The 25,979-nt window shown below is 38.6% G+C and overlaps 1 protein-coding gene across 1 annotated transcript in view; it reads right to left on the bottom strand.

The window, feature by feature from the left end:
* The window catches only part of CPS1 (carbamoyl-phosphate synthase 1, mitochondrial), a 165,038-nt gene that overhangs the window by 21,380 nt on the left and 117,679 nt on the right, over window positions 1-25,979 (bottom strand). The window contains exons 22-32 of the mRNA XM_006872744.1: window positions 25,636-25,777; window positions 23,573-23,638; window positions 23,023-23,086; window positions 21,408-21,589; window positions 18,797-18,991; window positions 18,307-18,374; window positions 15,994-16,069; window positions 8,810-8,887; window positions 5,412-5,519; window positions 3,431-3,520; window positions 1,385-1,555 (exon numbers count right to left, since the gene is read on the bottom strand). Coding sequence (XP_006872806.1) covers window positions 1,385-1,555; window positions 3,431-3,520; window positions 5,412-5,519; window positions 8,810-8,887; window positions 15,994-16,069; window positions 18,307-18,374; window positions 18,797-18,991; window positions 21,408-21,589; window positions 23,023-23,086; window positions 23,573-23,638; window positions 25,636-25,777 — 1,240 coding nt within the window. The remainder of the gene's footprint in view (window positions 1-1,384; window positions 1,556-3,430; window positions 3,521-5,411; window positions 5,520-8,809; window positions 8,888-15,993; window positions 16,070-18,306; window positions 18,375-18,796; window positions 18,992-21,407; window positions 21,590-23,022; window positions 23,087-23,572; window positions 23,639-25,635; window positions 25,778-25,979) is intronic.

The following is a 25,979-nucleotide window of genomic DNA, read 5'->3' as shown; positions in this document are numbered from 1 at the left end:
CAGTGATTTGTTCTGCTGTGCATAACATCGCTATGAGTCAGTACTGAGCTGATGGCACCTAACAACAACAACAGCATTCTCATGGAAAGCCTGTCAAAAAACCATGTTTTGCCATAGTCTTCTGAAATAAATGCCACCACACCCAATAAAATGTCCATCCCATTCCAATGCATTATAGGTAATCAAAGGTATCCTAAATGATTAACTGAAACAGTATATATAAATACTTTATCATTTATAGTGTTAACTTATATATATTATAATAAAAGTTAGAACTCAGGGGTTCAGGTGCAATACAATTACAGGTGAGGCTACTAATACATATAGCAATAGAAACGTTTTGAAGTCATCCAGTATACATCAATGTCACACAAACATTGAGTCCTTCATATAAAAATTTCAAATATACTCATATAATATTTCATTCTACTTCATGTCTGTCCAGTGAAGTAGTTGAAGGTCATATTTATAAACAATTTTTATGTAGGTATACTGATAGGAATGTGGTGGGTCCATATGATAAGCATTGGGTGACTGACTACAAGGTCTGCCATTCGAGCCCACTAGTCACTCTGTAGTAGAAAGATGAGGTTTTCTGCTCCCACCAAGATGTACAGACTCAGAAACCCTATTCAGGGTAACTCTGAGTCAGACTTGACTCGATGACACTTATCAACAACAGGCGTACTGAGGCAGCTAGAGGAACACAATTGCATTATCATTATTTTTGTAAAAAGGATTGAGAGTCAATAAAGGAATGATATATATTCCTGATCACTCTTCTGAAAAGTGTCACCAGTTCCAAGACCCTCAAACTTCTACTGTGAACTGCAAGTGCTATCTTAGGTTTTCAAGTCGAAAAATTGTGCCACTGCAGGAAATAGGGACTAACTGAAGGGCGATAAGAATTCACCCAACACCACGGGGTGATCACTTTTAGGAGAGTCATACGTTCTTAAAAACTTGGCACAATTCAAAAGTGGTATAATTCTAGCCTTATCCTAACAAAGAATGCCTAACAAACTAAACTGACTCCTTCATGCACCAATTACATAAACATAGCATATAGTTCACTCAGCTAGCCAGCTTTCAAGATATACAATTCTAGATTAGTTATATTTTAACTTTAGAAATGCATCATCATTTACATTTTGTGCATAACATAGTACTTCATTAATAGTTTTACATATTATTTCAAATTTATGCAATTCAAATTTGCTTATAGTACAACCACAGTGAGTTACTGAAAGGAATCATCAGAAATCTCCAGTCCAGAGCTTTTGTAAGAAGGCTAAAATATGACTGAGATTTATTTTGATGGCATATTTGTCCTTTAATTTCCTTGACAATCACAAAACAATTAATAGAAATCTGGAAGTGTTACCTTAATTGCAACGTAGTCAGCAGGAATGATGGGATGTTCCAGTGTTGGAAGAGGTTTCTCATCAATATTTTCACCAATCATCACCTTGGTGGCCACATCAATGAAGTCTACTCCAAGTGTCTTGGACACAAAGGGGAAGGATCGGGAAGCTCTCAAGTTGCACTCTATTACCTGAAGAGATAAAAAATTTCAAAAGGAAAGAGGATGGTGAGAACCAATGATGATGATTTTAATATTCTCTCCACCATCTGGTCTCCAGCTGTTATTAATTGGAGACAGTCCACATTTTGCTCATCTTCTCTTCCTTTTATCCCATCGCTTCAACTTTTAAAAATTCGTTTCCTTCCTGTATCTCTAAATTTTCATCCATCTTCTCTTCCCAAATCCATTCCCACCCACTGATGACAGATTTATTGTATGCAGAACTCAGAGATGTAATTCCAGACTCCTACTGTTTCCACATCCCTACTACAAAGCCTGGAGTCCTGGTGTGATGCAGTAGAATAAGCACTGAACTACTAACTCAAAATCTGCCTGTTCAAACCCACCAGCTGTTCTTTGGAACCCCTATATAGGGTTTCTATAAGTTGAAACTCATTCAATGGCGCTTAAGAACAAACAATACTACAGCGCCTACATTTGATTTCCAACGGCCATCATATTAAACTCTGATCCTTAACTTTTCTTAAAGTCTATCTTCTTACCTCAGTCAACCTCTCAAGTCTTACTTTATATCACTTTTGTGGTCCTAATATTCCTTTTCAAGGTTACCTTCCATTTTTTCCCTAGAAGAACAATATCACTAAGCTGAATTAGTCACTGTTTTCTAAGACATGCTAAGATCTGAAGATGAGGTTCTATCTACATGTCATGTTCTTTTTATATCCCTATACTTATGAAAATGTCAATCCTTAAGGTCCAGCTCACAATATAAAATCCTCCTTAAAGTCTTTCATGATCCATGCACCAACATTCATATACATGCTCATGAACATACACAAACACTAGTAAATGTTTCTCCCTATTCCATGACTCCAATACTATTTCATTGTTTTGTTTATGCTAGCTATTACATTTGACTTACGTTATTGTAATCTGAAACTAATCTTGTTCCAAGTTCTCACTAAATCTCAAGATTTTTGAAACCGGGAACTCTTCCTTTTGCATCTTTGCATGGAAGGTTCTGAATAAGTATTGATTTCTCCTTGGTTAAATTACGAGCATAAATTAATTATTAAACCCTATACAACCTGGTGGGGTGCTGTGGATTCATTCATGTGCTGGACTGCAAGGTTGGTTCAAACTGCAATGTTGGTGGTTCAAGCTCACCAGCCGCTCCTCAGAAATCTTATACAGGGTCACTATTAGTCAAAAACAACTCAATGGTACTTAACAACAAACCCTATACAATGAAGTTCTTGTGTGACGTCATAGAATAAGCACTCGACCTCAGGTTTGGTTACAACAGCAAGGTCAGCATTTCAAACTCACCAGCCACTCCTCAGAAACAGAGTCACTATGCATTGGAACTGATTCAATGACACTGAACAACAACAACTACAGCAAACCCTATACAGGGTCGCTATGAGTCGAAACTGACTCGATAGCACTTGCAACAACAACAACCACCTAGCTCACTCAATGTGATTATTTTTGACATGTGGTATTCAAAACAGCACTATTTGCAAGAAAAAGAGTAAAGTAAAACTCCAATGCATATACCTTATGACTATTCTGAATGCTCACATTACTTTATGGTATTTACTGTATCATCTATATGCTAGAGATGACGTACAGTGACCTTCTTTCCAGGTTTCAGACCTTTACAAAGTTGTGACTGACACATCAGTGGCTCAAAGAGCATCTGCCTTCAAACAAGGCAGGCATTCTATGCTGTGCTACGTCCCACACTCAGACACGAGCAGCTGCAGACATCTCAGTTGCACTTGGTCTGGTGTTCAAAGAAACGGAGATTACCAGAGGGACACAAACCAACATGACCTAACACAGCAGCTGTGTCCTCTCAAACACCTTGGCATTGCTTACCAAGACATCATTTCCTTTGACAAGAAATTGAACATTGAACGGTCCAGAGATGGCAAAAGCCTTGGCGATCTTTCGAGTAGCATCCTTCACCTAGAGCAAGAGAGGAAAATAGTTTCTTAAATTCAGATTTCTTTAATCTCCCTTTAAAAGAGCTACATCTCCACTAATAATTTTTCTCTACTCCATTACTAGCCTCCTATTAACAAGATAATAATATGCGCTAAATATTCACAACAAGATAGCAGGGAAAAGAAGAGATAAGCTTTGCAGGATTAGCTCTCTGCCAAATCCCTATCATGCTACAATGATATCTTCTGATTTTACTTTGAGGGCTAAATAGAATCCTTTCAGTCTAGTTGCTTCAGTACCAGAAACTACAGCCTGAACTCTATCATTCCAATGACTTACCTGCTGAGAGGTTCAGGCCCTGAAATTGCATGGAATTACAAAGAGACCAGAGAGATTTCTTTTATGTTACTTTTCTCTTTACCTGGACTCTACAAGGGTAGGCATTATGGTCAGAAGGAAACAGTGTTCCCTGCAGAGAGGCCCTGCATGTCACATATAGAATTCCCTATACTCACTAGGGACAGAAGGTACCCATGCCCAGAGGGGGCACTAATTAAGAGAAGCCAGAACTCCTCATGCATTGCCCTGACAAGACTGGCTGAGTAAATTAATGGTTCTAAAAGGAAATGGAGTCTGTGGCACATTGAGCTCTGAGAGATTTGAAAAAAAAGTCTGAGTTCTTAAGGTCATTTTCCCTGACATGAGAAACTGAAACACATTTAAAACTAGGGATGTTGTTCTTTCATACTGCTGGTATTATAAAACATCCTGCTACATCCATGTTATAGAACAAAATAAGACCTTCAGAATCCAGCCAGTCTAGGGCCAGATAGACAGGTCTGCATGGATTCTCACGGCAATATCACTGGAAAAGCTCACTTAAAAAAAGACAGGCATGCTGTAACGCACCAAAAACCTCAAGGAATTTCCACTGAGATATTTCAGATGAGAGTCGCTAAGTAGACACCACCTAGCATTGCATAGTGAGTATTAAGGCAGAGTTATCTTTACTGGGAATTGCCTTTAAAGCAGTGATTCTCAAAGAGACATAGAAAGAGATCAGAAAGTGCTAGTTGAGGTAGAGGCAGAAATGGACAATCAACATCAAGTTTTGAAAAGATCTCTTAGTGACTGCTACATAGTGGTTACGAATCAGACTGCTAATCTCATGGTCAGCAGTTCTAAGCTACCAGCTGTTCTGTGGGAGAAAGACGAGGCTTTCTACTCCCGTAAAGATTTACAGCCTCAGAAACGCTATGCAGGATCGCTATGAGTTGCAACCAACTCCACAGCACATAACAACAGCTACCTATATGTGGAAGGAGTTCTGGTGTGGTGCTGTGGGATAATGAACTGAACTGCAAGGTTGGTTTGAACCACAAGGTTGACAGTTCAAACTCATCAGCTGTTCCTCAGAAACCATATACAGGGTCGCTATGAGTCAGAACCCACTCAACAGCACTTAGCAACAACAACCTATAAATGTGTCTCAAACATTAGAATCACATGAACCAGTAGTTCTTACATTGTAGTTCTGTGATCCACAGCAATATTGTCACCTGGGGCTTGATATAATGTAAATTCTGCCCACCACCACCACCCTTACTTCTTAGAACTATAGATTCAGAAACTGGAGATAGAGCTCAGAAATCTGTATTTTAATAAGCTCTTCAGGTGAATTCTGAGGCATGTGGAAGGTCCAGAATACTACACTAACATGCAACCAAACAAGATTTAACAGGCAGTGAAAGAAATTGTTTTCTTTAAAATACTCAGACCAAGGAAATTTTGTACTTGATTGACTTAAGGCATATCCTACATTGGTGATTTTGGGTATTTCTTTGTTTTATTTTTATGTGTTTATTATTATTTGCTTTTTTCCCCTCTCCCACTTATGTTTAAAAGTGATGACCTTTTCAATGGCTCCTTGGCTGATGGTTTGTGTGGGTAACATCAGAGTAGCATCTCCTGAGTGGACTCCTGCATCTTCCACATGTTCAGAGATGGCATGAGAGATAACCTGGCCAGAAGAAGATTTTAGAAAGAATTGTTAGACACTTACTTCCACAAAGTTATTATGTTGCCCATCCTTTTGATTCTGACATATGCCTTGAGCATTGAACATAAACCCTGAATGAGAAGAGGAGAAAGCACTGCATACAGACCTAGAAGACACCCTGTGCCATGATGGATTGACTCCCGGGGGAATGGGGAGTAGATGAGGACTTGTCTCCTGCTTCAACTGATGGGTATGGGAATCAATCAGTGGTTACAAGTCAGGCTGCTAAACTCAAGGTCAGCAATTTGAAACCACCAGCCCTTCCTTGGGATAAAGATGAGGCTTTCTGCCCCTGTAAAGATTTACAGCCTCAGAAACCCTATGCAGGATTATTATGAGCTGGAACCGACTCCATGGCACATAACCGCCACCGCATACATTTGGAAGGCAGTGGGGGATATGTTTATCTTTTCCTTCCTGGTTAAATTTTTGACATTAGAATACAAAAGAGTATGAAAGAGGTCAATATATAGCTAGCTAAACAAACTTGAAAGAAAACTTGAGGATCTGATCCAGAGATGATTAAATTATAATTTGAAGAATTTAAATTTTAATTTTTGGGGAACAATACACTTTTGTTTTATTTTACAGTTAAGGCAACTAAGTAATATGAGGATAAATAACACAAATTCATGTGACTTGTATGTGGCTGAATGCAGACTTTGAACCCTTATCTGCCAGGTTCTAAAATCTATGACCTCAATCATTATAACCCAAATATCAATTGAATATTTGCATTTGGCAAGCACAAAATGCTGAGAATGAGAGAATAATCAGGTAGGTGGCTGTAAAAGATAAACTACATAGAAGACCTCCTTATCAGATTTAAAAATAGCTTAGACCACGGTGACATTTGAGTGCTGTGACCTGGGCAAGGTACTTTACCTACTTAGACTTTGTTTTTAGTGAGATGAGTCTGGTGTGACACTGTAGGATAAGCACTGGACTGCTTATCCACAAGGTATGTAGTTCAAACCTACCAACTGCTCTTTGGAAACACTGCACAGGATTGTTATGAGTCACAAAATGACTCAATGACACTTAACAACAATAATAAGATGAGACTAGTGCTATTTCATAGAATGTTTATAAGTATAAAAGAAAACATATAGAATTCTTTGGTATGAATGGCATTATTGTTGTTGTTAAGTGCTACGGAGTTGGTTCCAACTCATAGCAATCCTGTATAGGGTTTCCAAGGAGTGGCTGGTGAGTTTGAACCACCAGCCTTGCAGTTGAAACTGACCTTGTTATCCAGTGCTCATCCTACGGTGCCACACATAAAAGCTCAATTTTTTTGAGAAGAAGCATGTATAATGTCCAGAAAGGGGAATGCAATTATCCAATGAGTTCTGGAGAAATTGACATATTCTTGAAGTGTGACAGTTTAAAAACTCAGTGAATAATATGGAAACATTTCTTCAAGAGGTAGTCCAGGATGATACGGCTGGCGACTGAGAGCAGCTCAGTGCAAGGACATATCCTGGCAACCTGGATCCAAGTCAGGCCGACAGACCAGTTTTATTTTGGCAGCATGGGTCTGAAAAAATAGGAATGTCTCTAGGCCAGTCTTAAATTCTCCACTTCTGCGTATGTATGATCACATTCTTCTTCTAGATCTCAGTCTTCAAATATTTAAAATATTGTAAAAGAAGAGGGATTGCATTTATCCTCTGCAACTCTGGAGGCCCAAAGTTCAGGAGACGAGTATTTGAGGAAATCAGACCTTAATTCAAGATAAGAAATACCCAAGATGTCCAAAAACATAACACACTTACAACTTTTTGTGTTCCATTTCAAGAGAAAACAGAAGACCCAGAAATGTGAAGAAAATTCTTGCAGTTAGTGTTGGGGCATTAGGGGAGAGGGTTGGAATACATAATCTCTAAGGGGGCTTCAATTCAAGAATAAGATGATTCTGTGGTAATAAGACACTATTAATACACACACACCAAAAAAAGGTACTTTGAACTGCTAAATTGGAAGACCCCCCCAAAAAAAATGTTTTTTGACACTTTCAGTAGTGTTTTGAAGTTCTTACAAACTAGAAGATGAAGGATAACTTTATTTTTCTTTAAAGCAGATAAAACAACAAGGACTTACTGACTTCCTAAAACATAACTTTCAATATTTCAAGATAAATCACAAATGCATGCCTTTTTAACAGACATAGCAAACTAAAGAAAAACATCCTTCACATTTCCATTTCTCCCTGAAGTTAGAGGCATTCACTGTACTAATACAAGATGTGATGTGTTAAGTCAATTTTATTATCCTTTTCTACCCTACTGTTTGGTTTTGCTTTTATTAACCCCATAAAAAAGGAGGGTGGGAAATCAAGAGAGAAGAAAAACAGATTCAATTAGAAACTTCAGAAGGAAAAGTACTAGATGTTTTCATAATACCCATTGAAACATAAAAGGGAAATCACAGACAAAAGAAAATGAGGAGAAAATCTGTTCAAAAAGAATTATGAGTACAGGATGATAATTAATTTTGCGTATCATTAAAGACAAGGTCTAATAGTATGAAACACAGGAAATGTGATTCACATTAACAGAATTGTTAGTAAATTATTTATATTTATATATTGACTGAGCTCTGGTAGCGTAGTGGTTACGAATCGGGCTGCGAACCTTAAGGTCAGCGGTTCGAAACTACCAGGTGCTCCGCGGGAGAAAGATGAGGCTTTCTACTCCCGTAAAGATTTACACCCTCGGAAACCCTGTACAGGGTCGCTATGGGTCGGAACCGACTCGATGGCACATAACAACAACAACATATATTGACTGAGCATCTTATCCATTGTGATTAGAGCCTGGTTTAGAGAAATTCTGACTCCTAACCTGTGTTACATTTCTAAGTTGTTGTTGTTGTTGTAGGGGCCTTCGAGTCGGAACCGACTCATAGCGACCCCATGCACAGCAGAACGAAACAATGTCCAATCCTGGGCCAACCTCACTACCACTGCCACACTTGAGTCCATCAATGATGCCACCTGGCCAATCCATCTCGTTAGGGGTCTTCCTCTTTTTCTCTGACCCTCCACCTTACCCAGCATGACATCCTTCTCCAGCGACTGTTTCCTCTGGACAATATGTCCAAAGTGTAAGAGACGAAGTTTAGCCGTCCTGGCCTCCAAGGAGCACTCTGGCTGCACTTCTTCCAAAACAGATCTATTGGATCTAAGTTACTAAGAAAGAAATACCGGGTGAGAAGGTAAGCTAGGGGAGATGAGGATAAGCACTTACCCGTCCATCTTTTCCAACAGCATCCATCTCTACTTCCCGAGCACCCTCAACAAATTTTGTCAGCACCACTGGGTGTTCCTGTCAGCAAGGAAAATTAAAGGGAGAAAACTTTAGTCCAAATTCCATGTTCAATGTTAAGTAAGCCATGTAGTTTAAGTAAATACTGGAGCAATTCAGTCAAAAACCTTAATGCTAAACATACAACATAAACCTATTAGCCAACCTCTTGTAAGCACAAGAGTTTTTCTGTTTATAGTGAGGCAGGTGTTATTTTCCAACCGAGAGTGTTCAGTGAGTTGAACATGAGTTCTGAAATCTCAAGCATAGGCTTCTAGGCAACTTAACGAAAAGAGGGGTTTAAGCTTGGGGAAGAATATGGGTTTCTTCTCAGCTTCCAAAATCACAACTATCTCTCTGTTATTGTTGTTCATTGCTGAAAGTACAAACAAGCCATGTGTGCAAAGCGAAACTGTTCATCATAGGGTTTTCAAAGGTGTAACATTTTGGAAGCACAACACCAGAAATTACATTCAATATACCTCTGGATGGGTTTAAACCAGTGCTTAATCGTTTATAACACCCAGAGACTTGAATGTTGTTGTTAAGTGCCATTGAATCAATTCTTACTCAGAACAAAACTGTATCGTTTTCAAGGAGTAGCTGCTGGGTTTGAATCACCAACCTTTCAGTTAATAGTTCAGTTCTTATTCTACAGTGCCACACCAGGAATCAAGGGACTTGGATATCTTTCTAGAACTATATTATTGTTATTGGATCTACTTTTTTTTTTTTTTTTCATATTACCCTCATCTTTTCTGAGTATTGCAACTTCCTAAATCAGTTCTACATATGAAAATTGTGATAGATTTGAGAAGGGGGGCAGCATTTTGTTTTCCATTTTATTAGGCGGACAATGAAATATTTGACTTGAAATTAATAAGCCTTATAGTGGTTACAAATCGGGCTGCAAACCACAAGGTCAGCAGTTTGAAACTACCAGCTGTTCTGCGGGAGAAAGATGAGGCAGTCTGTTCCCGTAAAGATTTACAGCCTTGGAAAACCTGTGCAGGGTCGCTATGAGTCGGAACCGACTCCACGGCACATAACAACAACAACAAATACCATTTCTGGTGTGGCACTGTGGGTTGATGCACCAGACTGCAAAGCCATTTCAACTGCAAGGTTGGTGGTTCAAGCTCACCAGCTGCTCCTCGGAAACACTATACAAGGTCGCTAACTTGACAGCACATAACAACAATATACCATTTCTGGAGTCCTGCTATGGCACTGTGGGATCAATTACTCAGCCACAAGGTTTGTGTGAGCAACAAGGTCAGGAGTTCAAACACACCAGATACTCCTTGGAATCTGTACAGGGTGTCTGTAAGTCAAAGCCAGCTCGATGGTACTTAACAACAACATACAATTTGTGGAGTCCTGGTGTGGCATTTTAGGATAAGCACTGGATGGCCAATCACAAGATTGATTGTTGAAACCTACCAGCTGCTCCTTGAAAATCCTATACAGGGTCACTGTGAGTCAGAGCTGACTCAATGGCACTTAACAGTGAGCATGCCAATTCCAATTGGAAAATCAAACATCTTAAGATGTCACTCCTTTATCTGCTGTGTTCTCGATGCCTTACTATTCTTTTTTCTGTGTGGGGGTGGATTTTAACTTTTTATGGAACCTTTTTCTTGTGAAATGAGTGAAGGTTTACAAAAAAAGACCATCAGTTTTACAATCAACCCTCATGCACTTTGTTTCAGCTCACTTATTGCAATCCCCTCCTTGCAGCAACAGTTTTCCTGCTGACTTCCTGTGGATTCCACTTCCTTTCCCGACCCTTCTGAACTTTATCCTTAGGTAAATGTTGCCTATTTGATCCGGAATGATTGACCATTCCAGGGTGAGCAGATCTTACTAGTGTTGGTGCCCCCACAATATACCCAGCTAGTTCTTGACTAAAAAATGGGTCATAAGGCTGAGTTCTGTTCTAGCCCTAAGAGTGACTGAGGGCCACAGTCTTGGGTTCCTCCAGTCTCCTCAAACTATAACTTTGAGTTTTGTCTTCTGAGCAGTTGGTAGTGGAAGATAGACACGATCTAGTTCTTTAAATTTCATGGGTCCGCTACTGTTCTCAAAATGTCTTCTATGCTTAGTTGCTTCAGAATAACATTGTGATTTCTTCCACAACCTGACCACCACTTGCTTCTTCCAGAAACATGACTGAATGTCTCCAGTATTTACATATCTCTTCTCCTCTATTCCCCATTTTTTGCTGTTTTTTTGTGTGCACCATCAAGTCAGTTTCAACTCATAGTGACCCAGTCTAGCCATTTCCAAGGCTGTAAAACTCTATGGGAGCAGAAAGCCTCATTTTCCTCTTACAGAATGGCTGGTGGATTTAAACGGCCAGTTCTGCAGTTAATAGCCCTGTGTGTAACCCACCACACTGCCAGGGTTCCCCTTCTATGCATTAGTCTCCGACAACCTGGACCACTTCCTGTTTTCTTACTAGACCTGTGTTTACCTTTACCTATGACTCCATTTCCATGTACACTTCTGAATTTCCTCCAGCTTCATCTTTCAGATCTTAATTCATCCACAAGGCCTATTTCAAATGTTTCTTCTTTCCTAAAGTCTTTTGGGCACCACCAGGGAATTCAGAACCTTTTCTCTAAGTTATATTTAATGTATCTTCTCTCCTTTAGGAGCCCTTGTGTGGTGCTATAGGAAAAGCTCTGGCCAGCTACCTGAAAGGTCAGTGATTCAAACCAACCAGTTCCTCCTTGGAAATCCTGTACTGGGTCTCTATGAGTTGGAACTGACTCGGAAACACTTAACAACAATGACAACATCTCCTTTAATAGAGCATCTTAATAAAACTAAATTTGGGGAAGATGTCAATATAAACAATGTTTTATGCTATAAATAAGTTTATTTCTTCCTGAATTTCATTATTAAATGAGGCAAATTTCACACATCCTTCTCTTCAAAAGCAATAGTTATAAGAGACATGGAACTGTTTATTAACTTGAGAATAATTTGTTTCATCTCCATTCCTTCTCTTTTGAATACTGAATATTTCTCAAGACAAGTCTAATTGAGACCAATGCACTTTTTCTATATAATAATGATAATAATGTAACTTCAGAAAAAGATAACATTTACTAGCTGTCCTAGTCAGTTTCCCTAGCTAAGTCTGAGATAGGGATTCATGTTCAAGTGATTTATTGAGGGAATTACAGAGGCAGGATAGGCTGAGGAACTAACAAGAAAGTGATCTCAGTTGGAAACTGACTTCAACCTAATCCTCCAGAGAGCTCTGGAGTATGAACTGTACCACAGAATTAGTCCCACCTTGAGACAAAGATCAGTCATTGGCTGGGGCTTTGAGGGTAGGGGTAGGTGAGAGGTCTGCTTGCTAATCAAAAGGCTCCCATTAGGTTAGGGATAGTTATCTAGAGAAGAGAGCAGCTATGAGGAATTATTAGCTGTCTCAGCAGGTAGGGGATGAGTAGTCCCACAAGTAAAGGGCTCTGGGTGGAGCAACTACAACCCACATGCTGGCCATTTGAATAAATAAGTACTCTTTAGTGAGGGGAGAAAAAGTCTCTTAATAAATTTCAATCTTTCAGCATCATACACTGTTGACCCACCCTTAAAACATTTCCTGCCTCTGATAGCTGGGAACCACATTTTCCTGTTTTTATGCTTTAAAGATTTGGATGCTTTCTCAGACTCCTCCATGGTTCTATCTTCTCTATTCAGCTCTTAAATGTTGGTATTTCTGTGACTTCTCTCTTAGGTACTTCTTTCCCTTTGTACTTCTTCACTCCTTGATTGCTTCTGCTCTTAAGACTTCAATTAAAATGCCTGTTGTTTATTTCTAACGCTCTATCTACTGCTCTGTCTCCATCCATGATCTTGATCATCAACTCCAATCTACATAGCCCTCTGACTTCAAAGCATCTCCACCTCATTTTCAAATTGAAAACTTGTTCCCCCTCCAAAATACTCTTGTTCTTCAGCATTTCCCTTGTCTATAAGTGACACCACCACCCAACCAGCTGCCCAAGGAAGACATTCAAAACTCATCCTTTATTCTTTTTCACCTTCCACATCATTTAATTAACTAATCCTTTCAATTTACAGGATTTGGGGGATGCATTCATACCACTCCATCTTTATTGTCCAAGATACTGTCATCTCTGTCTCACACTGCAGCAACAATCCCTAACCTCTTTCTAGTCTTACCCTCATAACTCACTCTCTATGCTACAGTAGAATTCTCTTTTTAAAATAGCAAATATTTTAAGAACCTCCCTTATCATGCCCCTGCCTACTCTATTTCCTTCTCTGCCACCATCAGCATCAATAGCATCCACTATATTTGAGGCCCGAGTCATAGTGTCTTTTATCAGTTATCCAGAAACTCTATTTTCTTTCTCACCTTGAGGTCTTTACAAATGCTGGTTTTCCTTCCCATGTATACCCACAACATTAAGCCTTTCACCCAGTTAACTCTGAGTCAGTCATCAGACCTCAATTTGAAAGTCCCTTTCTAAAGGACTAGAATTTAAGACTTACATTTTCTTTAGCATCCTGTATTTTCATTAACGGAGTCTTGGTGACATCGTGGGTTATGCATTGGGCTACTAGCCACAGATCAACAGCTTGAATTCACCAATAACTTCATGGGAAAAAGAGGAGGCTTTCTGCTCCCATAAAGATTTACAGCCTTGAAACTCTACAGAGGGTCACTATGAGTCTGAATCAACTCAGTGCCAATGGGTTATTTTCACTAAGGAGCCCTGGTGGATAAAGTGGGTACACTGGGTTTGGCCCACCAACCACTTTGTGGAAGAAACATGAGACTGGCTGCTTCCATGAAGATTTATAGCCCCGGAAACCCTGGGGAGCAATTCTATTCTGTCTTTTTTTCACTGTTATGAATTTGATCAATTCTATGGCAGTGAGTTGTTGGTCTGTTGTATTTTCGATATTGCAGTTGTTACCACACTTAATTGTAATTATTTAATGTCTGATATGCTTTCCAAAGAAAGAACTCTGTGGGGGCAGAGATTTGTATCTACATTTGGTAATAAGTATAACCCTTGGTACTGAAAATAGTGCTATTATATTTATATCTGTTGCTGTTATTGTTAAGTGCTGTCAAGTCACTTCTGACTCATACCAACTCTGTATAGTTTCTGAGGAGCAGTTGGTGGGTTTGAACTATTGACCTTGCAATTAGCAGTCCAGTGCTTACCCTACAGCACCACACTAGGATTCCTTTATATTTGTACAGCAGATGCTAAATAGGAATAAGAAGAAATGTAGTGGCTGAGCAATCAGCTGCTAAGTGAAAGATTGGTTATTTGAGCCCCACAGCAGCGTCACAGGAGAAAAATGTGGCAGTCTGCTTCCATAAAGAGTTACAGCCTTGGTAACCGTAGGTAATGGGCCAATTCTACTCTGCTCCATGGGGTCAATATGAGTTGAAATTGACTTGATGATAGCTATTTTGTGACTTTTTAAAAGACAAAGGAATCATAAGTAAGTGGATGATTGATTGGGGATGACTATACTCTAGTTTCATTGTAATGCATGAGGGGCTTCGTGGAAAAATCCCAATATCTGTCCATTTCATTTTCCTATGCACCTTTTGAAGACCCTCATACAACACAATGAACCTAGATAAAGTATTATCCCAAAAGCTGCTGTAGTTTGATGTGGAGATTTAAAGCTGAAAGTATTCAATCAGAACACCCTATTATATAGGTTCTACCCAAGGCTGGTTGTGGTGGTGTGCCATGGAGTCTGTTCCACTTCAAGGCAACTCTGTATAAGGTTTCTAAGACTACACAGCTTTAAAGAGAGCAGAAAGTCTCAACTTTCTCCCATGGAGTGACTGGTAGATTCAAACTGCTGACCTTATGGTTAGCAGCCCAGTTTATAATCCACTATGCTACAAGGGCCTCAGAGGGAAAACAATTCTTCAAGATAGTCTACTGAGTTGAGACCCTACAAGTTCCAGTGATCCAGGCAAATATGATAGGACACCTGCCTCATCACTGAAATGGGACTAGCTGGGTCTAGCTCCTAGATTCTCAAATGGGGAGCAATGCAAGACCCCTGGCCAGGTAAAGAGAGAGAGGAAAGGATGGTTTGTGTTTCACTCCAAAATTAATGAAAACTTTTCTGTTGAAGAGATTCCTCCTCAGTTATCTAACTTTAAGTAAGAGTAAATTCACAGTACACTGGGTTTTCATTTTTATACTCCTTACCTTTTCTCACTCTACCTTTATCCACTCTCTTCACTGCACAAACACCCATGGGGAGCAACTACCATACAGAATGGGGACCTAGCTTCATGTGTGTGGAAACAATCCACGTTTCTTATTCCTCTTTGAAATATCTCTGATTTCACTCTTGAGCTCCCTCCAAGTTCCACTCGCCCAACATCAAACTCTTCTCTATGAGTTGTTTCTTTGTTTTTTGTGCATTTTTTTCCTACCTCAACTAGCTTTTGAAAGCTTTTAAAAGAAAAGCATTACTTTCATCCTCTACAGTACAAGGTCTGCAGATCAATAACCCCAGTGGGTAAGTCTTAAATGGATCACACTGAGGTAATGCCAAAGGAGAAAATAAAAGCTGGGGGCAGTGGAGGAAGGTGGTTGAGTCACCACAAAATTAAAAACATTTTTATTAACTCATAAATAGAATGTACCAAAAATAAAATCAATAGCTGAATGAGGCGAGGGGACTTAAAATAAAGTGGCACAATTGACTAAGGCAAAGTCCTCAGGTGTGAGAATTAAAAATCAAGAAAGCTTAAAGCAGTGAATGATGAGCTTGGTTGGGCAACCCCCCAAACTAGATATCTGAGAAGTCACTTGACCAGTACCTATCTCATGGACAGAGAAAGGAATCTATAAACATACGAATCTTTATTTTGATCAGATATTCCCTGGTCTTCCCTTCTTTCAATAGCCCTAAGGTTCTAAATATAATTAAACCCTTTTGAGTTTTCTCATTCCCATAAGCAAGAAACTAGTAAATAGATGAAATAAAGGAAAAGTGCTCTAACAATATTGTGGGAGAAGAAAAACAGCACACAAAATAAGGTAACAATTAATAGAAGATGTGAAAATCATTAAGAAGAACTCAGACACTACCTGAGAGACTCTAGTGGCTTCCTCTAGAAATCTCTTCATCTCATCTTCAGTGAAAACCACATTCATGGCTGACCCACTGGGAAAAGAGGAAACAAACAAACAGGTCAGTTTCTTTTATAGCTTCAGAAGAAAAACATGCAAGATTTGATTGATTATCAGAATGGTTCTGAGTAACCTCTACTTTCAATCTAGAAATTAAAACTTTACTCCATCTAACCATCAGAACAAACAATCCTAAGTTAAAAATTGCTAGATTTGGGGGTGGGAGTTGTGAGTTAGTCTTGTGCACTGCCCCAAGAGAAACCTTCCACAAGGTTTGTTCTTTTCTAATTTGTTGTTTCAACTCTCTACTAATTTCAGACATGTCTTTTTCTTTTTCTTTTCTAACTATCTATTTTTTGACAATGCTTTATTGTGATTTGAGTGAAGAGTTACAGAGCCTATCAGTTTTCCACTCAATAATCATGAACATTTTGTTTCATACTACGGATCGTGATACCCACAATGCAACAGAAATCACTTCACTTCCTCCCTGTGCTTCCCATTTCCATTTATCCTTCTTTCCAGTTCCTTCTTCCTACCTTCTGAATTTTATCCCTGGGGAAATGCTGCCCTTTTGATCTCAAATGGCTGATTCTTCCTATGAGCGCATATCTCCCCAGTATTATTGCTCACCTTATATACCTATCTGTGCTTGGTTGAAACTTGAGCCATGGGGTTACATTTAGTTCCAGACCTTAAAGATGACTAAGGGCCATAGCCACAGGGGTTTGACCTGTCTACATCCAATGAGAAAACCTGGTCATTTTTATGATTTTGAGTTCTGTTCCACATTTTTCTCCCACTTTTCAAAGCAGACCATTCTACTAACTCAACTAGTTGATGAAATAATTCATTTTTCTATAGCAGCATTTGGAATCCTGGTATAGCACTATAGGATAAACCCTGGACCACAAGATCAGTTAGAACAACAAGGTTGGTGATTCTAACCCATCAACTGCTCTTGGAAACCCTATATGGGATGCTATAAGTTAGAACTGACTCAAAGGCACTTACTTACCAACAACAACAACATAATAACATTTGTAAATGTTAATACGTGAATAAGTAGCTGACTGAAACTGGTTCTGTATGTTCTTCCTTCTAAATTCAATTTACACTGAATTTTGGCATTTTCAAAATGGGAAGGGAAAAAAGGAGAAGCAATGAGAGAAAAAGAGGGAGGACATAAAGGGAATTTTCCACTTCCTTTTAAAAACTAGTATTTCCTTTACCTTTTCTACTGTCTTACAAATTTCTGCATGAAGTGTTTTCAATTGCTTCATACATATAAGAGATTAAGGATGGAGAATTTATGTTGATAATTCATGAAATAGGAAACAAAGATAAAAAGGAGAGACCCAGTCTGAAAGTCAGAGCTGCTTTCTACAGTCCTCCATGAAATGTGTGGAATGTTTAAATTCACTCCCGTCTATAGCTCAACGAAGTAGAATTATCAGACTGTGGTCTACATAAAATGCCATTTAAATAAAAAGGTAAGTTGTCCACTGCAATTTCAAATTTATTTTTTTAAAGAATTCTGTCTCAAATTCCATTTACACTTCCAAATTGTGCACAGCTAATTATGTTTCTCTTATTATCCCCTTTTCAGTGAAGCAGTTGCTTACATGTGGTAACATCGAAAGAGAATAAGTGATAATTCACAACTTCTCTTTTCAAAGTTTATTTTAAAAGACCTTCACTGTACATGTTCCTCACTATTATGTGTCCATTTACAAATATGACTTCAAGAGGCTCAAATTTTTTAACCAGCAGCACCATTAGAAGGTGCTTTGCTGTTGTTGTTAAGTGTCATAGAGTTGGTTCCTATTTATAGCGGTCCTACATTGGGTTTACTGGGAGCAGTTGATTGGTTTGGACTGCCAACCTTCTGGCTAGCAGTCCAGTGCTTACTCAAATGTGCCACATCAAGATTCCATTAGAAGGTGCTAACAATCATCAAAGAGAGAAGCCATAATTTCTCTGTAGCAGTATCTCAAGAAGAAGTATCTCAAGTTGTTTTATACACCGTCCTGTTCCCTGAACTTGGCAAAGAAGCACTGAGAGCCATGTTTCTAGATGTAGAACTGCTGTGTCTTCACATTGTCACTTCTTCATGGGAAACTGTTCACTGGAAAAGATCCCAATCTGGTTGTGATGATTTGGGGACCATCTGATGGATATACAAATTACTACACATCAAAGCCTGCTACTACCACACACTGTACATTTCTGTTCCACTAGGTTGTTAATTATTGAAAAGCAAAATGTTACCTCAAAACATAGGAAGGCCTCAACAAGCATGGGTAGCCCACAGAGTTTGCAAATTCCAGCGCCTCGTTCTAATGAAGAGAAACAACAAAATGTATGAGTAGCTTAATATATGCCACGAAAATACAGAATAGTATCATTAGATCAAGTGGTAACCCAACTCTTTGTATTCTTTCCCGCAAAAGACACCATTAAAATGTAAATTGGATATTGAAATACATAAAACTCCTAGTTTCTAATTCTAAATACTAAATCTAGTTCAAAAATAGTTTGAACTTCTTTTCATTGTCTGAATCCTAATGAGAGTACTCCTATCAATTTATAATCAGCATTTAACTACAATCATGAAAATAAAGCAGCATTGAAGTGAATTCAGGAGGATAATGCATTCCAGTTGCCCTGTAGTTAACATCTCCTATAGTTAGCATTCAGGTTACAACTCTTCAAAGGAGAAAGGAGAACACTAAAACCAGGCATGGGTTTCTTTCCTTACCAAAGTATTGACAGCTTTCCATGGTGCCTGAGCCACCTTCAGCTCATCCAACACAGCAGAGAAGATGGAGCGATCCTCAGCCCTGTCAATCTGCAGAGGGCTGGTGCCCATGATCTTGACACCATTTTTGTATAGAGGGACTGCCAGGTTGTTTGGAATCTGACCTCCGACTGATATGATGCAACCAGCACAGGCCTGCAAAAGACATCCACAGTATCAGCTACTGGGGTAATGTTGCCATGCATGGAAAATGTGCTGATGTTGACTTCATTTCCTATTCTGATAATGTTTAGCATGGTTATGATATTCTCATTTCTCTCCTCAGTGGATAACATGCCACAGTGAGAGAAACAGACATAGTTCTGGCTATCCAGACACTTACATGCTAAGTATATATGGAAATCTTCCATACAACTAGACACGAATACCATTTGTGACATTTCCAAATATTGCAATTAGAAAAAGACAATAAAACCAATGAATAGTTTTACAATGCACTTTGCATTATAAGTAATTTTTGGGCTACAGTTATAATCTCCTAAATGAATTCATATCTCTTTTTGTAACACTCAATTCTCATGTTCTTCTCTATTCCAGCACTTCTCATCCTAGATTAATCAAACCTACAAATTTCTTCACCAAAACATTCCCATACTCAGTGTTCTCCATAGGCTTGCATTGTCTGAAGAATGAAAAAAAAGTGCTTGTGTTAAGAATGAGACCTCTGGACAACTAAGACTTTCCAGTGTTATCTCTACCGCTCGCCTGTCAGTTTGTCCTACTGTGGTGGCTTGACTGTTTCTGTGATGGTGGAAGCCATGTCGCTGGTATTTTAAACATCAGCAGGGTCACCATGGTAGGTTTCAGCTGAGCTTCTAGATTTAACAGACTAGGAATAAGAAAAGGCAGACTACTTCTGAATATTTAGCTACTGAAAACCTTGTGAATAGCACTGAGACAGTGTCAGTTAGCACCAGAAGACTGGATATTGACACATAATAAATACCACCAAAATATTGTCAGATATAGTGCTGGAAGATGAGGATGACAGACCAGGCAGTGTTTCATTCTGTTGGGCATAAGGTCACTATGAGTCAGAAATGACTAGACAGACCCTAACAGTGACAAGTCTTATATATCATCACTCCTCTGAACCCTGTTTCTTATAATGATAACTAATATGTTTTAAACAATTTTTCATTTTTCACCTACTTATAGAGCCCACTTTTGCTGTTAGTGTCATAAAAGTAAGACCCTGATTTCATAACTGTATCCTGTTGAGCCTGACATTTTTAAGGTGATTAAGAAAAGTTCATAGGATGTTAATTGTTCTGACCTCTAATTTTATAACTGAAATGAATATTAAGGAACATGGTTAGAAAAACAATGCCAGAGAGAACTAAAAAATGTATGAATTCTACCTGGTGAGCATATTTCATTATATTGAAAGATTTGCAGGCCAGGCCTCAATAGACAACTATGATTTATACCACCATTTATACCAGATAATTTGTCTACTCTTTCTTTGCAATAATATAATCATCACATTGTCTGACACTATATATTTTATAAGATAATCTCAACTACAAATCTCATTTTACTTTCACAGTTCTGTGTACTGTGCTATTACACTCAGATAATTCATTAAATAAATAAAACACAAAGGATTAAAGTAACTTGCTCAAGTCAGTTAGTTGTCAAGGCAAAACTAGAATGGAAACGTTGGGACTCCCGCTCAATTTATTTTTTGCTCTAAATTATTTTATCTCACATATAAAAATGATTCTTTATAATAGGAGACTAACATCAAAAGACACAAAAACTAAACTTTGCTGTGAAATTTTCCAGTAGTTCATTTTGTGAGATAATTTCAATTTTTCTACAGACGCCATTGGTATTGGCACATAAATACCCATGGAGTCCGGGTGTAGTGCATAGGCTATGTACTGGGCTGCTAAATGCAAGGTTGGCAGTTCAAACCCACCAACTGCTTCTTAGAAACCCTATACAGTGTCGCTATAAGTTGTAACTGACCGAAGGCGCATCACAACAGTAACAGCATGGTAACCAACGATGATGTAAATCCACAGTGACTGTGCACCGAACAATATCGGGGAGCAGGCAGAGGAGCACCTGTATAGAAGGCTATAAAGGAGCCAAATTTATTCAGAATGAACTCATGGATCGTCAAGTGAAGACTGATGACTTCAGCTAATGGAACAGAGAATTAACTGGTTCTTTTGAGCAACTGACTTCTCTGCTCAGGGAACTGTTCATGATTAAACAACAATCTCACATGAAACAAGAAAGAGGCTATTTATTGTATGTCTAAATGTCCAATTAAAGAATTCTGCACATGATACCAAGAAGAATTTTCGGTAAAGCTGGAACACTTAGAAAGAAATAGTGAGTTACATATAAAAACTAATCACTCTGTGCCAGGGTCTCAAAATATAGGGCTGAGGTGATTTTTTAGTTTTGCTATAAAATTAGACAATAGAAGACACTGGCAGCTCTTTCTCCTAAGGGTAATTACAATATAAATCTACATATATGAATGCACATATATAAAGTATGCACTAGATACATATTCTTTTCTTTTGTTCCTTACCTCCTGATGGTAGATGTCTAGGATTCTCTCCAAAGATAACTCTTCAAAATACAGTTTGTCACACTCATCAAAGTCTGTGCTCACAGTCTCAGGGTTGCAATTCACCACCACAGTCTTCTTACCAAGTTGACGCAGTGTGCGGATACTGGAGACAGCGCACCAATCAAATTCCACACTGCTGCCTGCAGAGACGACAAGAGAGGGAAAAGTGGGTAAGAGAAGCATGAAGTTACAACACAAAGACAAACAGAAATGCATCGCCTGTCAGTTCAGGATGAGGAAAGCGAGGGCCCTTCAGTTCAAATTTTTAAATGCCTAACTCTACATGTCAGACCTATGATGCACAATATATTAAGAGTAATAAAAACAGGGACTAATATAACATGTTAAATATATAGAGCATGTTTTAGAGGCTATGGTCTACAATAGGTAACCCCATTTTTGAAGCATTGAGAAGCTCCAAGTTAATGCGAGGTCATTTTCATGCTACAAAGTAACCCTTATTTACTGAAACTAAAGTCAAAGCATACTGAACTCTTGTACACAATAGTTAAAGCCAGTGATCCCAATTCTTGAGTTGTTGTTTCAGTTCTCCCACATACTCTGCTGTCTGAGGGCTAAGCCAAATGATCCCTGAGGTGCCTTGCCATTCTGACATATCCTGGCTGATTGGACAGTCCTGTCCTTTCCAAGCATATCCCTTTAAGCTTGGCAAGTCCACCCGAGCATAGTGAGTGACCTTCTATGAAGTCGTTTCAAGTACAATAACGGCCTAAGTGCCTCAAAATATCACCTCTATAGGGGTTCCAATGTAACTGAAAACTCTGGGATTTAAATTAATCCTTTGCTTCAAGATATTGTCTCCTAAAAAGTTCACATCAAAATAATATGTTAACCAAATATAGTAGCATGTTAACTTCTATTAACCAGTATACCTATGCTTGATTATCAGCTCACCTAGTCTTACCTGGATTCTAAAGCCATACAGACATATGTCATAAATTAACTGAAATTTAAAGAGAGAAGGAGAAAGACCCAGAAAGAAGGGTAGATGCTGTATTCAGGGAATTTAGTCAAGAGACTTTGGACCCAATTCAAGATTTGGCCAAGGATTAGTAAACTAACATATCCTGAAGCAGTTATTTAATTATAAAAATTAAATTGCTAAATTGTAAACTGCTTCAAAGCAACAATGACTGTATACATTTAAGTCATATATTTTAGCATTTCCATATTAGAATGCCTTTCAGAAACTAAATATTAAATATACTTGTTTTTTGACTAATATAATTGCTCACTTAAAAATATACCACTAGGCTCACTAAAATATATTCTCCAACCTCAGAAATTGAGAGACTCAATTCAGTTCAAAAAGATGTAAGTGGAAAAAGGGACGACACGGCGGTGTGGAAGTAGATTGGACTTGAAGTTGAAATCAGGGCTTGAGTCCCATGTCCACCACTCTTTATCTCTCTGAACCTATTTCCCAATTCAGAAAATATTTAATATAACAACAACTGCTTTTCATACATCTTGGAATAATGTAATTAATATATGTGAAAAGTACTATATGATAAACTATAAAGTAGTATGTAAATATGAATGGTCATTTTACCAATGTGATATGGACCACAGCCCAACACCATCATTCCATGGTCATCAAATTTGATGTCATGTTCCTGAGGAAGAAAAAGAGACAATAAGGAAATTATTGTATGTTATTGTCTTGTTTTTCATGTGTCTATCTCATTGTTCCTCTGATTGGCAGGCATTCTCTTTTAGACTCTAGGAACTGCCAACTATAATGTGTTACACAAGCTACACTTATTTCAAAAATGTGAATATAGTTCAAGGTGTTTTTAACTAAATACTCATGATAAAATTATATGTTCATGTAACCATTGTCCTAATCATTTTTACTTGTTTGAATTCATCATCCTAAGGCAATTTTTAAAGGAGTACAAAAATGTATGATCACATCGGATCCACTTGAGGCCATTTTTATTACTAAGAAGACTGGATAACCATAAATAACCAAATCTAGAGCTTTCTACTTGTGTTGCTTTGACAAAACCTACCTGACCATTGTAGGTAACAAAGAACCTACCTGACCATTGTAGGTAACATAGAACCTACCTGACCATTGTAGGTAACATAGAACCTACCTGACCATTGTAGGTAACATAGAGGTAATTTGTTACTGATGGGTATTCCGCAGCCAGTGTATCAATCTGCAAGAAAAAAATAAACAAGTATATAGATAGGAAATTTACTCTCTTTTGCCTCTCTAATTTTGATCAAGGCTGATTTTACATCTTTTGTGCTTCATTCATACTACACTAATGCAGATTACACTCAATTACTGTCAGATATGAAGACAGGAAAAAGGTACAACCCACTCATTTTGGGTTTGAAAATGGGAGGGGGGAAACAATGATATTATCTAGTTACAATCTAAGCAATAAAATCCAAGAAATCATTAGAATGCTACAGTAGTAACATTTATGAATACCACTAGTTTTTTGTTTTTTGGTTTTTTTTTTTAATGAAAGCTTACTCAGTCAGCTGTCTAAATAAAGCAACCACATACGTAGTTGTAGGTGCTGTTGAGTCGGTTCCGATTCATAGCCACCCTATGTGCAACCCTAAGCACTGCCTGACCCCACACCATCCTCGCAATTGCTATGCTTGAGCCTATTGCAACTGCCACTAGACCAATCCATTTCATTGGGTGTCTTCCTCTACTTGGCTGACCCTAACCTGGTGTGGCGCTGTGGGTTAATGCACCAGACTGTAAAGCCGTTTGAACTGCAAGGTCGGCGGTTCAAGCTCACCAGCTGCTCCTCGGAAACCCTATACAGGGTAGCAATGGGTCAGAACCGACTCGATGGCACTTAACAACAACAACAGCAACTGCATATACAATTGGAATAAATTTAAAAAACTAATAACAACATAAAGGAGCTCTGGTAGCGTAGTGGTTACGAATCGGGCTGGGAACCATAAGGTCAGCAGTTCGAAACTACCAGCTGCTCCGCGGGAGAAAGATGAGGCTTTCTACTCCCGTAAGGATTTACACCCTCGGAAACCCTGTACAGGGTCGCTATGGGTCGGAACCGACTCGAAGGCACTTAACAACAACAACAGTAACAACATAAGGGCATCTTTGACTTGGAAATGAATGCATAGGATTTAAGTACCTGTGGCACTGAGCAATGTGACATAAATCCCGTAAATCATGGGTAGAGAGTTGGGGATTGGGAACTCATTGAACATATTTGGGGAAAGTAAATCAACTCAGCTCTCCAGAGTCAGGAGCTCAGCTTAGTGAGCAAGAATGTGAGGCCAACAGGGCAAGCTAGTGCAAATCAGGTGAGAAGGAAGAAAGATAATAACTGCTGAATAGAAAATATTCAGCATCAAGCCTGGGACCCAAAGGTATGCATATGCCCCCTGAGCACACAGGGAAAGTCAATGATTTTAAAAGTCAATGACGAAAACCAGCTGGTGGTACTTTAAACTAAGGCATCATCGCTTCACTAAAGACCCCAAAAAAGAAAAGAAAAAAATGACAGGCACACCTCTGAAAGTGCATGTGTGATTGTCATGAATACTGGATGAGCTCATTATACCTGGCCCTATCACAATGAATACTAAATGAACCATAATGATGGCGCACTTAAAATAAAGTATTGTCCTGTAAAAAGTTAGTGCCAAAGGAGATAACTATTCTTTTCACAAGGGTCAGACAACACACTAGGGTATTTCAAGTCCCTCTATTACATTAAGGATTTGTCTTACTACAGATCTATCTGGATACAGGTCAAAAGCAGAGGAAAGGTCATTCTGATTTTTCACATTCAGTTAGGTCCAGAAAAGCAGATATTCACTCTGCGGTCTACCTCCCAGTGCCCCTGCTTCTTATCTTTTTAAAGATAAATCAATCTTTTGCTAAATAAAATTGGTGACATCCCAGCATCAGTTGGACAAGTAGAGTCACTTTCTAATTCCACCTCTTTTTTTTTTTTATTTCCAAGTGGGAGAAAGATGAAGCTCTCTGCTCTTGTAATGACTTGCAGTCTTGGAAACCCTATATAGGGTTGCGATGAGTTAGAATGGACTCAATAGCAACAGGATTCATTTGGGTTGGTTCTATTGGCAATAGCTTTTTGAGTTGTTATATACATTTCACACAGAAAATCCTGGGAAGAAAGGGAAACGTCTTTACCTGTTTAACCCAAGGGTGGATGTTTTTCTTCAACCTCAGCTCCCTAGTCTGGGCTTCCGTCAGCCCAAGACATTTTGAAATGTGCTTGTCTGAGAATCCAATCTCCTTTGCCTTTCTCAGTGTCTCTTCTGCAATGGATTCACTAGAATTTAATGGTAGGACAAAAATTCAAGGTTATATCAGACACACAAAACAAAGAGGTAACTATTCAATGTCAAAAACCAATGGCTCACTATAACCCATCGTCAGACATACAGGTCTCCTTACCTTTTGAAAAATGCAAATCATTGTGAGGACTGCAATCAATGTCATGAAACAAAATGTGCATGAATTATTGAATATAT

This window comes from Chrysochloris asiatica, unplaced genomic scaffold (genome assembly GCF_000296735.1).
Source record: "Chrysochloris asiatica unplaced genomic scaffold, ChrAsi1.0 scaffold00212, whole genome shotgun sequence".
Classification (NCBI taxonomy): Eukaryota; Metazoa; Chordata; class Mammalia; order Afrosoricida; family Chrysochloridae; genus Chrysochloris; species Chrysochloris asiatica.
The sequence above is the reverse complement of the archived record's forward strand: the minus strand, read 5'-3'. Positions and strand labels throughout refer to the sequence as shown.